Below are 14165 nucleotides of genomic sequence, written 5' to 3'. Positions count from 1 at the left end.
CCTTCGATATAAAGGTAATAATTTTGATGACGTATCGAGTTTTTAAATGTCGTAAGAGACATTTTCCCTTACGACAAAATTCCCAAACGACATTTCAAATTGCACGCCCATGTGGTATTTAAAGCATAGTAATTTAAAAAAAAATCAGTTTTATAGTCTACTGATTATTATTTATATTTTAAAATTAATATATTTGTATGCCTAATGGTGGGCCGGGCAGTGAAATTATTTCGAACTACCATTCTATACTAGCCGCCTTTCCACAAATAAATAAAATGCGAGTTATGTCTATCCCTACCGCGGCAGCCATAGCGTAGGGGTTGTACAATGGTTTGGGCCTAAAATTTGATAAAATACTACTCAAAATAATAAAATAATAAAAATAAAATTATTTTCTCAAAATAAAAAAAATAAAATCATTTTCTTAAAATAAAAGTAATAATAAAATTATTTCTTCAAAATAAACAAAATAAGAAAATATATCCAATATTATACTTACTTATATAATTGTTTTGCTCTCCATGCTATTTGCATTTCTACTGTGCGAATTCTTTATAAAACAAAATGCTGTGCCTAAATTTTATCATTCTCTAGTATTTTTTTGCATGACGCATGCGCAGAAAAAATCTTACTCTTGCATCACTTCAAAATAGTCCGCCAAATACACATATCGTTATAATATCTTCAGCGTCTTAATCTAGGCCTACACTACAGTGTTTTAGGCAACAGTAATTTTGTAGATATTATAAAAGAAATGAGCGTAACTACAAAATATTCTCAATTTTCTAATCCGCGCTATCTTAACCTCATATTTTACAAACCCTTGTTGAAATACACATACTCCGGCACATTTCCGCCCGTATTCATTACTATTTGGTCGTAATTTTCCTTTTCGTATTTCTTGATTGTGTCTGTTGCGAGTTTACTAAAAAAAATTATTGTAATATTAGAAACAATTATAATAATCCATATTAATACACGCATCAAGTGTCTAGGGATCAATCACGTTCTTGCTGATGACTGAAAATCAGGTTTTTTTTAATTGGTTTTTTCTTAACACCAATGGATTTTCCAATTTCTGATTTGAATTTTTTTTTAATTTGACCAAAATCTGTTGATGTTAAAAAGAATTCATTGAAAAATCCTGATTTTCAGTAATTAGCAAAAACGTGCTCGATGCGTAGACACTTTGATGTATGTACTTATAAATGCGAAAGTAACACCTGTCTGTTAGGTTTTCAACCTAAACCGCTGAACCAATATTGATAAAGGGATCTAGGAGAAAGACATAGGCTACTTTTTGTCACAAAAATAGATCTTAAAAGGGGAGAATAGGGGATGATAGTTGTGTATGGAGAACCAATCTACGGTTTTGTATCCATTTTTGTGGATATTGCTAAAAATAATTAGTTACTATTATAATTAGTAAATAATTAAATAATAAGTAAATAATTAGTTCATTTGACATTATGAACAGTAGAGCAGTTTTGTACATGATACCTGTGCTATTGATAAGACACTTTGTGACTGATTATGACACAGAAGCTGATGCCAGTTCGGGAATATCCTTTTTGGATATTCCCAAAAAATAAATTTCCCAAACATTGCAGGTTCATTTAGTTTGAGACTTTGAATGGTAAATCAATTTCATGCGAGACAGCTATGGTATTGTTAAGACACTTATATTTGTTATAACACTGAAAATAATGTCACTTCGGACTTCCCAAAAAGTTTGTTATACAATGTAGGTTCATCCAGTTTTAAATTTTGGAGATTAAAGCAGCTTCTTGCACGACAACAATACCATTAAAAATCAATTAACCGGTTAAGAATATAGTACTAGAAATCGTCCAAGAACTTACCATCTCTGTGGGAAAACTGCACAAGCCAAGGGCACCATGAAGGTTAGGCTGGAAACAAAAAATACCCCGTAGATAAACATGTGCAAAGAGCAATTGAAAAAAAATCCAACGATAGCCGAAATACGAAGCAAAATTTGGGAAATGAACTTTTCTGAATTGGTTCTAGTCTGGGTGTTCTGGGAATTAATTCCGTTACTCATAGGTCAAGGAATTCCCTGGTTTAAGACCAGGTAAGTGGTGTGGATGGCTGACACATTATTATTATTATGGGATAATGTATTTTGATCCTCAAAGTTATAATTGAACTATTGCTTTTTTTGTTTGATATACAGTGGTGGTCATAGAATTAAGAACGATTAATGACACAAAGCCATTATTATTTTGCAATAACCATTGACTTCCAATTATATGGACGTCGGGTCCGCGCTAAAAAGTGTCCGAACTTATAGGGCGTTAAAATCGTATACAGAGCGTCATTCACGCTTTAGTCTTCGTTTGTTCGACTGACAGCGAAGAAAGCAAAATTAGACAGTACTGCGATGACATTACAATTCAAATTCAACGTTTTAGCTTTTTCATATTCTTTTACATGTCACTGCGTTTAAATAGGTTGACTTGGGACATTTTTTTCGTGATTTTTGTATTAGACCCGTCGTCCATTTATTTGTAAGTCAATGGCAATAACCATTAAGTGTAGAATTAATTTAAAAATATGCTCTGATGGTGTTAAACAATATTATCTGGATTGACCTATTTTATTTTGCGTAATAATCTTGTTTAAATAATGGTACCTATATATGTTTTTATTTATTATATCACAATCACTCAGTTACTTCCCGAAACACTGGCTGGACAAATAATTAATAACAAAAATATAATTTTCTTTTTTACTATTTTGAAAATGGAATGCGATAATTCTTCATTACTATTTTTATGTCCTATGCGCGGCATTGTTGATTTAAGAACGTTTCATGCAATTATTTATAGAAAATAATGGGAAAAATACATTTTGTGACTCTGCTACAAGAGAAGTTATAACAAAGCTGCGTGGCCGTAAGTGATCATATCAGAAAATTGCAGATCATTTCATCTCAAAAACAAAGGTGTATCAGGCCGTGAAACATTTTAAACACACACAAAACAACTATGAATATTCCCCGTAAACCTAAAGCAAGAAAAACGTCTCCAAGAGAATATTCAAGAATAGTTAATCTCGCTCAGCAGAATCCATTGAAAGGCTCAAATTTCCAAGACGCTTGGTGAAGGCACACTTATTTGGGAAGTGTAGTAAGTGTTATATATATATAGTATTTAGGAAGTGTAGTTGGTAAGTGAAGTAACAAGGAAGGTGCCCATGTTGACACCTCGACATAGACGAGCCCGACTTGCGTTTGCAAAGAAGTATGAACATTGGACAGAGGCGCAGAGGAAGTATGTACTTTTCACGGATGAATCTAAAATTAACAGACTATGCACTGATGGCAAGCAGTACGTATGCCGACCTAAGAATATGGCGTTTAATTCAAAATATACGAAAAAGATGGTAAAGCACGGTGGTGGAAACATTAAGATTTGGGGTTGCTTATCTGGTTATGGCGTAGGGCCTACTAGGCTGATACAAGGTAATATGGACACACATCCTTGAGAGATGCATGCTACTGTATGCTGATGATGCTGATGATCTCCCGGTAATTTGGACATTCCAGCGTGACAATGACCCGAAACATACAGCCTACTCTGTTCGAAGATTCCTCGACAGCCATCTGGTTAAATCGCAAAGATCTGAGAAGCACTGCCACTGCGCCTGTCACCCTGAGACATCAGTTGATAAGTCCCATGTGCCAGTAATTTCACCAATCCCCTTATCCTTCAAAACCGGAACACAGTAATGCTGACATTACTGCTTGGCGGCAGAAATAGATAAGGTGGCAGTACTTCCCTGGATGAACTCTTTCACAAGGAGCTCGACTGCTTTTTTCAAATCATTGATGACATTTATAACCAATATATGTTTTGATATTGATCTCCTAATTAATAAATCTTGATTGCTTGGTTGCGACCTCCATTCAGTAGGTTAGGTTAGCTAGTATATGACCAAAAGGGGTTCCCGCCTTGTGGTGGCGGGAGGGCTCTAGTAGCCGTGGTCGATTTCATCCCACGGTGAAACTAAGTGGAACCCACGGGGCCGGCCGATGGTGATAGGCTGGCCCGAGGAGGAGGGCGTTGAGGGTGTATCGTTGCCGCTCGTCCTGTCCTCCGCGACACTGGCGGGACTGCACCGCTTTCGACGATGCAGTGGCGGCGGGGCCGCGGGGGAAGAGACGTGTCGGTGTATCGTTGCCGTTCGTCCTATCCTCCGCGGCCGAACGTGGGCGGTTGGCCCGTGGTGGGCGCTCCAAGGGACTCTCTTCGGAGAGTCCGCGCGGAAGCGCGTTAGGTGTTGCAGCGGAGCCTGTCATCAGATCCGCCGCGGGGGCTGGGGGAGCAGCCACTAAACTTCACAGTTGAGTGGATGCTGTCATGGCCCCTGGGTAGCGGACTCGGGGGTGTTCGCTGCCTAGCATAAAGGGGCCCGGGATGGAAGGCTCGTCTGGTGTTCGGCGAGCCTCACATTCGGAGTCGGGGGACCGATGTGTCTCCCTTCTCGGGGAGGGGCTGCGCAGGGCGCGGCCAGCCGCTGGTGGAGGCGCGGACGAGTGCAACAGCGTACCCGTACCCCCACCTACAGCGGAGAGGAGGAACACTACGGGGGTTTAGTGCAGTCGGGCTGCTCCCCTTCAGGGTTCAGCCCAGTCCCACATAACCCCGGCTCTGCCCCCGCGGGGCCGGGGTATCTGTAAGCAGATTCCCTCGGATTAACAAAAAAAAAAGCTGGTATATGAAAAAGCAAAAAAATACAAGAAGCCAATTTGCTTGCGTTTCCGAACATGTTTTCAGACCAAATTATATTATAATTAATATAATATTAGTATACAAATATAATCAACATTTACTTAGTTTTAAAAATAAGTATACAAATTTTATTTTTAATGCCCATTTGTCTTAGTTTTGAGGCCCAACATAAAACTATCAAAGTTAATTTATACAAATCAAACATTTTTTGGGTAGCTGAGAACATATTAAAATATCGATTGATTTAATTTATTTTATGTCTCAGAGAAATAGGATCAATCATTAAAAAAGATGACCGTTTAGATTTTTTGCCTGCGCTTTTGCAAATTTAAAATGATCATTTAAATACATTATACATGCCTATTATTATTATAATAATAATATAATAATAATAATAATATATGATTTATTTTCTCAAAAAACACAAAGGTATAACTTAAACATTATAACTAACAATTACATAATCGGCCTTTGTGAGAGACTGGAGTCCGTACTAGGTTACTAGACCTGTATTACAGATCACCAGGCACTCACCCAACAGAACATTCCAACCAGAATATAATCAAAATAAAAGTGATTGAGAAAAAAAGGCAAAAGGGTTTTGTTAGATTATAAATATAAAATTACTGGCTCAACTACACACGAAGTGAAAATTATGGCATATACTTAAATGGTACACAAACAAATGTAAACAAATCAAAAATTATGAAGCCAAGTGTGTGATGTAGATGTATGTGTATATGTGTGTATATGTGTGTGAGTATGTGTGTATGAACGCACGCGAGAGAACGCGCTACCAAGATTTAACTGGGAACGGTAAGAAGACTTTCAGTCATGGAATAGTCAAGTCGTAACAACCAATTCGACACTACATGTTTGCAATCAAATCTGCAAAGCCCATAAATCACTAGTGAATGGTTTATTTTGTTATACAAGAACCCACTCAAAAAACAAAAGAATCACTGAGCAAAACTACTGCTAGCGGCAAAAGGTGGATAAACATGATGCTGTCGACGTACAATAGCGAAAGATGTTGGATTGAAAACCACAAGGGAATGCGCTTTTAGAATTGTGTGTAGATTATTTATATTGATTATACCTAATAAGTATAATAAACAATGTGTTGATTTGCATTCACGCCATATTTACAGAGCTCATTCTATATCCGAAACTGAACCCAAATCACTAATAAAATTAATGGAAAAAAAAAATTCCTAAATTCTTATTTTTTATTTAATTTCGGTAACTATGCTTGATCCAAAGGTCATTGACTTGCACTACACGTGCTGTGGTACCGGCAACCATTTGAACAATTAGGGGGGAGTATCGTATCGAACGCGTGATTGGTAGATCATCAGTCGACCTTGCGTATTGCGTTTACGTACCGCTGACATTGCGCGTACGTTCTATTTTCTCACGAAATTCAACACGGTTTGGTATGTAAACAAGAGTTAGTGCAAATAAAAACACCCTGAAACAGACCCTGCATTACCATCAAGTGCATTCTTTTGGCATGATGTGAAACGTTTAGTTTACACAGATTACAAGTGTCGAAGAATAACGCGCAAAAACCGTCTCTGGTTTCTTTCTGCTTTTTCTGTTGTGAAGAACGTGCTAAGTTGAAACGAAACTCTCTGTGGAGCTAGATACTTCTAGCAATACTTTCATGTAACTTACAATGTTTGGTACTTACTAAAGTAAGTACCAAATCTAAGTTACAAAAAATCTTTTTTCCAATAATTAGTAAATTATAACAATACTAGTACATAAACATAATTTAAAAAAATAGGTAAATAAGCGATCGAGAAACATTACGTATCGCTCGGTGAAGTGAGTGGCGGGGTCACTGTCCTCCGCGGTGAATACACTTGGGGACAATTTTACAAAATTTTACTAGATACAATTAGCCAGAATATTGAACAGAATATTATTATTATTATTATAGAATATATATTTTTTTATATTTTTAGATGATTTACCATTATTTCTATTATTAATTTCTTAAATATGGCGAGAATGCAAATCAACACACTTCATAAATTTCGACAGAAAATTAGGAGTTTTAACTTTCAAGTGAGCGTAAGGCCGATACTTACAACACGCCGACTCCAGCTATTTGTATGCCTGCGTGCGCCCACTTCATGCGCTTCATCCACTCCTTCTTCTCCAGCTGCTCCATGATGACGGGCAGCAGCAACATACCCGGCGCACACATTATTATCCTGCATACGCAAATTATTACAGCATTAAACTCAACTAAAGTGGAAGTTTATTATTAATAAATCGCGTCGGATCCACTTGTTTTTTTAATAATCTATTTTGGCACCTTGAATCCACATAGTGTCATCATTATGCAAAATGGGCCACGCGATCCATGAGGCCCCTTAATTACCACGACAGTTAACTAACATTACGAGTCAGTTAACATGCTAGAGTTTAGCTATTTTAGATAACGATAAAATCTTTTAAAATTCATATTATACAGGACGTCTCACGACTTTGGGTCATAGAGTGAAAGTACTTATTTGACCCACCGATCGGTATCGGTATATAAAAATACAGCTTTTTTTGCAAAATGTTTGTAAAAACTGAATACTTCTTCGGATGTCTGTTAAATTCAAGTGAATCACTGAATGAACTGATAAGTATGATCATACGTCATTTATTTATTTTAATAAGATTAAATATCCTATATAGTCCTTGTAATAAGACAAAATTAACATTAAGTAGAGATGAAACGGATATCCGGCATGTCTGGCCTAATTTTATTATCCGGCCAGATACCAGATACTAGGAATAGGAATATCTAGCCGGTTACCGGATATTTCAAAGAGATAAAAATCACAATCAGTGCGCCAAAGAAATATATTTGTTGATTAAAGAGATAGTAATATGACATATATATAGCAACTACACGATCATTGACAATCTGTTCGTTACTTGTAACCTGATAAGGTTTGACTGCAATACCAAATATAGAACACTCAAGATTTTCCCACGGCCAGCGTTTGCTATATTAAGGATAAGTACTGTTCAGGCGGAGCACTTTCTTACAGATGGAAGCGGTTACTCAATAACGGCGAATTGCTCTTTAATCTACGAAGGCGTGTATCTTAGTCTACGGCATAACTGTCACGTCATTCAATCGCTTTACGACTTCTGAACTGTAACCATCTTTATCGCATTTTCAAAATTATACAGCAAATTCACTATTTTTTGGGAGTTTTTATGCACCTGTGTATCAACGAAAGATATAACAAGTACTTCTTTGGAACCGCAATTGTCTATATGACCGACGATTTTAATAACGCAAAATGATGCATAATGATATTAGATATGTACTCACCTAGACGTGACAACCTGCGCAATTCCTTTCATAGGTGCTAATTGTGATCTACCTACAACCTTGCCATGCTCGTCTGTCACTTCCAGTCCTATAAAACAACAAATAAATATCTAAAAAAGCATTCTTGCGAAGCAAACTGCCTCTGTGGCCGAACGGTTACCATGCCGGACTGCCACGCAGAGGTCCCAGGTTCGATTCCCGGGCCGGGAGAAATGTTTGTATGGCCTACAATTATTTCTCTCGTGAGTCACCCGCGACACAGGGTTTACCTAGTGCGGGGCTATGTTGAGTGTGCGCGTTATTTATTTTATATTTTATTTTTTTTAAGTTATATTTATATATAAAAAGGTAAACGACGAGAAAAACGTGATATTGCATACCAGACCTACACACAGTTATTCTTCTTGACTTGCGTTGTAATCATAACCTCACGATCGTAAAAACTAACTTCATAATTATAATAAGCGGTAATGCTCGATAAGGCACGTCTAAGTAACGTTGTGTCGTTCGCCGGTTCTAGAACCTGAGTTCCAGACCCCGGGTAACTATGCATTGCCGGTGAATACCACCTTACTTATACTCTCGCCTTTGGATTCCCTTTAGAGTAGACAGATACTATCAATCGTCACTTAGCACAATTTTGGTTTTATGATACAAAATGACGGGATGAATAAGTAGTGCGCCTGGTGGAAAGCGACAAGCCTGTCCATAACAGTTGTAGTGCCACGCAGAGCTTTAAATCGCAAAGATCTGAGGGGCACTGCCACTGCGCCCAACACCTTGGGGCATAAGTTGACAAGTCCCACTGTAATTTCACCAGCGTCCTTACCCTTCAAAACTGGAACGCAGTAATGCCCACATTACTGCCTGGCGGCAGAAATAGATAAGGAGCTCTACTGCTATTAAAACGATCTTGACAAACGTCTCTTTTTTCACGCCTTTGTCTCTTTGTTGTTGTTTGTCGCGAAGAGAGCGTGGCTTGCAGCTCCGCCACCAATGAGGAGATTTGGTAGTGGACTTTAGATTCGACGACTTAGTAGTGGCAACCGTTAGTTGTGCAATGCGCAATCAAAAGTGAACGTGCCTACAGCTCCGGTACCTAGGTAGGTATTGGAACTGCAGGCACGTTCACTTCTAAGTTCAAGTTCTGACCCCAGAAACTAGCTAGATGGCTGTCCGGGGTCAGAACCTGAACTTAGAAGGTTTCTCTGCACTGTCAAATTACCGGCATCTAATTTTACAATGCTCGTTCACGCCGCAGGTGGCAAACATATTTAGCCTTAGAACGTCACCGGCGCGGCACTAACGAACTTCTGTTGCACTTGGTTTTTAAGATTTTCGATGGCATACTTTTCGAGACTTAGAAGAAAAAGAAAAAGATTTGGAAACAAAAAATATTTTAACTGAATTTAAAAGTTACAAAGGTTTTTGAAATTCGAACTTGACGATGGACTGAAAAAAAAAAATAACACGTTCAAATAAGCGACTTGTCGTACATTACTTATTTATGTAATATAAATCCGTTGGTATATTTCATTCTTATTATTGTTAACATTAAATTGACAATGGTTACTAATTGTGTTTATTTAATTATTTAATTCGTTGAAGAACTAAAATAATTTCCATAATCACTTAATCACACAAAATAAAAGTACAAGCAAGAATAAAAATTGATGAGGTGTAAATTCAGAACGCATTTTTTCTTTTCATTTAAAAAACCTGATGTTTTATAGTTCAATTGTTTTTCTTTTTTTTTATGTATATATATATATATATATATATATACATGACAGGCAAATGACTCCACTCCACCTGATGTTAAGTGGAAAGTGGTATCCACACGCGAAGGAACCTAGTACAGCGATGAAATCCTCACTGCACTAGCCACCTCCACCCTGCCTGCCTACAATAAGCCTCTTCACGCCTCGTTTGAAGGACCCCATATCATAAGAGGGAGGGAAGACATGTGCCGGAAGGGAGTTCCATTTGTCAACCGTGCGGCAGAGAAAGGAGTCACCGGACCTTTTAGTATGCCATGGAATTCGGCAGGTAGTGAAACGGTGACTACAAAGGCCAGCACGATCATCGTCAAGTTCGAATTTCAAAAACCTTTGTAACTTTTAAATTCAGTTAAAGTATTTTTTGTTTCCAAATCTTTTTCTTTTTCTTTCATCTACCATTTTCCTCGCTATAGTGAGGTGAAAAGTTGTGTGTTTCGCTCGGCAGCAAAGTTCTTCCGCGTCTCTTGCCCTGAAAGCCTCGCTACGCTCAGTGATCTATTTTTGACAATTACAATCTTGCACTTGCTCAGGTTTGAATACAAGCACTCGCGTCAAATAACAACTTTGCAGCCATGCATAACAAATAACTATTTAGGCCGCGCAAGCTTGAAATGCCCGGCACAAAAAAAACCCCGAAATAGAGTCAAATAATGAAATATCGCGAAAAAACTACATACATATACTACATAGGGCGCACTATAAGTTTCCCGTATTGGCCACTTACATAAACAATATTTAAAAAGTAATGACAACATTTGAAAATTGAACTCTTTGGCTGTAGAATACAGATTGTTTCATCTGACTGTCACTTACTTTTACAATGTGCCGTCATTTTAGAAATTGGTTGTCTACATCACCTTGGATTTAACTCGTGAAAATTTTCGTAGTATGATTTTCTATGACTTTAAGTGTAATGCTCAGCTTAGCTAAGCTTCGTTCGGCTTCAAACTGTTTTGGGCGATGAAGCACCATGCAAGACGACTATTTATAACTGGTTTGTAGAAATCAAACTCGGTCGTTTGAATCTCAGTGACGAATTTCGTGATTGTCGCCAGTCCACTGCTGCATGAGATTCGGTCATCTTTAGGCATAGGCATGAGTCAAATACAATCAATACTACACAAACATTTGGGTGTGAAAAATCTGTGCTCCCGGTGGATCCCACACAATTTGACCGAGGCTCAAAAAACGGATCGCGTCACTTGGTACAAATGCCATGCTTACCAGATTCAACAAAGGGGCGTCAAATTTGGTGTAGGACATAGTAACCGGTGACAAAACATGGATTTATAGTTACGATCCCAAAACAAAGCAGCAATCGAGCGTATGGGTCTTTCGAGATGAGCCGAAACCAACCAAAGTGGCGCGCGTACAAAGTGCCTCTAAGCGGATGATTGCTCCTTTTTTTAATAAAATTGGATACGTGGGTACTGTTGCTTTGGCGAATCGTTGTACCGTGAATAGTGATTGATACACGATCATTTGTTTGGCGGAAGTTATTGACAAACTCCGTAAAAATAACCGTAAACTTGCACCACGATAATGCCAGTTCTCACACGGCCAGACAGACAAATGAATTTTTGAAAGTGAACAACGTTGACCTTATGAGCCATCCCGCGTACAGTCCCGACCTGGCATCTTGTGACTTTTATTTATTTCCAAAAATTAAGAACCAGTTACGCGGTCAACGATTTCCATAACCTGAAAAGGCTGCCGAAGAGTATGAAAAATATGTTTCAGAAATTGTCACGGAGGAGTGGCATAAATGTGTTTCAAAATTGGTTCATTCGTATGAAAAAGTGCATTAACGCTAACGGAGAATATTTTGAGAAACAATAAATTCATTTCTGACCATTTATAGTATTTTTTTCTTATTCATTAACTTATAGTGCGCCTCACGTAATGAAACCAAAAGCAACCAACTGTCACTTTTTGAACACTTTTGCCGGCAACGAAGGTGTTAAGAGCGGTGGTCCCGGCATGGCAACAGACACTGGTTCGTGTCTAATAAGATAGAAGGAATTTTTCGTTGTCTTCAATCTTTTTATCAATAATAATAACAAACTAGTGGAAATTAACCTTTTTTTCGGATCGAAATCGCGTATATTTATTTTTGCTAACAAACTAACGTTTCGGGTCTTTTACAGTTCTCGTGGTCACGTTTTGTTTGAAAAAACAATTACTCGAGATTTAGATACGAAAAATAGTTTCATTTCCTACGTATAACAATAGCGAAAACCTGAAAACTAATGGTGTATTTTCACAAAAAATATATGAAAATCATGATAGTAAAACATCATGACATGATATTCAATAAATAAATAATGTGAAGCGAATGATAAGGGAAAAGACCACACTAGAAGTTAAGTTGAAACAAATGAATTTGATTTATGTACTCCAGTCCGTCGTTGTATTGATTTATATAAATCAACTCATCCGAAGAACAGAGTCCGATGTAATTATATAGCGAAAAGAGAATAAGTACGTTAACGAGAACAATTTCGTTATTCAAACTAAGGCCTGTTTTATTTTTTATATATCTTATTTTTTATTTAGTTTTTATTTTACATATCTTATTTCGTTTCGGAAATATAAAATCGAACAACAGTCGATCTGATATCCACAGCGAAGAAGAACGAACGAAATGTACTATGTCCTGAGAACAAGTAGTCTTGCACATAGACCTTTGTTCTACGGATGAGTCAGATTTCAAAAAAAGTAGGAGGTTGTCAATTCGATTGTATGTTAAGGCTCCCCTGTAAACTTGGCAATTTCGACATACGATACTTTACGTAGGAGGGGTCGATTTGGAAAATACGTGTAATTCCACAACCTTTTGAGGTCGGCTTTTTTAATAAAAAAATGTATGATACTTATGTGCTTTTTTTATCTGTTGACCCTAAAATTAATAATAATAACGCACACACTCAAAATAGCCCCGCACTAGGAAAACCCTGTGTCGGGGGTGCCATGGACACACATACAGACAACCACAAATTACACCCAAACTCACGAAAGAAATAAATGTAGGCCATGCAAATATTTCTCCCCCTTCGGCCCGGGAATCGAACCTGGGGACCTATGCGTAGCAGTCCTAGACACAGACTGCAAGCGCAAATAGACAGCTCGGCCGTCTTTCTAAATGTTTCTCAAAGGTATTTGAGAAAATTTTAATTAATAAACTGGGCAGGCTGATTGATTTTATTTATGTTCATTTTTTTATCACAAATGCACAAAATCTTTGAAAAATCCAAATCAGCTTTTTAACGTAGATTCAATAACGATCTGTAAATATATCACGATTTTTTTTCTAAATACGTAAAATAAGTATTCGCGTGAGCATCGGCTGATGTTAAAGTACAAAATCAGCATCCGCGTTGCTGATGTGTAAAAAAAAAGTGCCGCAGCAACAACCCTGACCGTAACCGCCTCACTATTAACCGCCACGATTAACAAAAAGACCTTGAAAACTCACCATATTTAATTTCATTCTGTCTCATTAATGGTATGTTTACCCAGTTGGCTGTCGCAACGGCAACAAAAGGCACGAACCTCTGTAAATAGATTTCTTCATTAATTTCGGCCAAATTATTCTTTACCTTAATCTTATCATTTCTAAATGTTGTAAAAACGAAGTTTCGCTTTATAGAAGTGCCATTCATAATAAAGTGCCAGATAATTGCCTACTACGCAGGCTAAAACTAGGACGTTCCCTGTACTATGAGCAGCAATTGAATTAATATTCTAAAGTCTGTCTTTTTTGAAGATGGAGTAAAATGACATTTGCAGGGTGGCCAGTTTTCGTAAATTTCTAATCATACACATTTCAATAACGACAGGCGGATTTTATTATGTATATTAAATTAAAATTAAAAATTTTAAAATATGTCTTCTATTTGTATTTTTAATATACATGCTGCCAAATTTAGTGTACCTATGTGTGAACAAATTTTCAAAAATCAACCAATCGAATGGACTTGTACCCAGACGTTGGACGTATAATGGGCAGAATAGACGATGGATTGGATTGGAAATTGGATCGCTTGCTCAATAGTAGCATTCGCTTTATTTATGGTCTTCAAAAATTTGATCACGTGTCCGCAAGTCGCAATGAGCGGAAGTGGCTTACGATTCGCCAGCGCCGTGATTTAAGAATACATTCCACTCTTTACTCTATCATTAATGATAAATGTGCACCTGGATATTTGAAATGTAAATTTCAATTTCAACATTCGTACGTGCGTGCGTGCGTGCGTGCGTGCGTGCGTGCGTGCGTGCGTGCGT

General features: G+C 37.5%; 1 protein-coding gene across 2 annotated transcripts in view; it reads right to left on the bottom strand.

Annotated features, from left to right (window-relative positions):
- Nucleotides 1-520: 520 nt before the first annotated feature.
- LOC113229601 (sideroflexin-2) overlaps nucleotides 521-14165 on the bottom strand; it is a 26842-nt gene continuing 13197 nt past the window's right edge. For both annotated transcript variants that reach the window (XM_026463258.1, XM_026463259.1), the window contains exons 5-9: nucleotides 13357-13435; nucleotides 8101-8188; nucleotides 6851-6976; nucleotides 1863-1910; nucleotides 521-925 (exon numbers count right to left, since the gene is read on the bottom strand). In XM_026463258.1, coding sequence (XP_026319043.1) covers nucleotides 814-925; nucleotides 1863-1910; nucleotides 6851-6976; nucleotides 8101-8188; nucleotides 13357-13435 — 453 coding nt within the window. In that variant the 3' untranslated portion in view covers nucleotides 521-813. The remainder of the gene's footprint in view (nucleotides 926-1862; nucleotides 1911-6850; nucleotides 6977-8100; nucleotides 8189-13356; nucleotides 13436-14165) is intronic.

This window comes from Hyposmocoma kahamanoa, unplaced genomic scaffold (assembly GCF_003589595.1).
Source record: "Hyposmocoma kahamanoa isolate Upper Pololo Valley unplaced genomic scaffold, ASM358959v1 62, whole genome shotgun sequence".
NCBI classification, from domain to species: Eukaryota; Metazoa; Arthropoda; class Insecta; order Lepidoptera; family Cosmopterigidae; genus Hyposmocoma; species Hyposmocoma kahamanoa.
The sequence above is the reverse complement of the archived record's forward strand: the minus strand, read 5'-3'. Positions and strand labels throughout refer to the sequence as shown.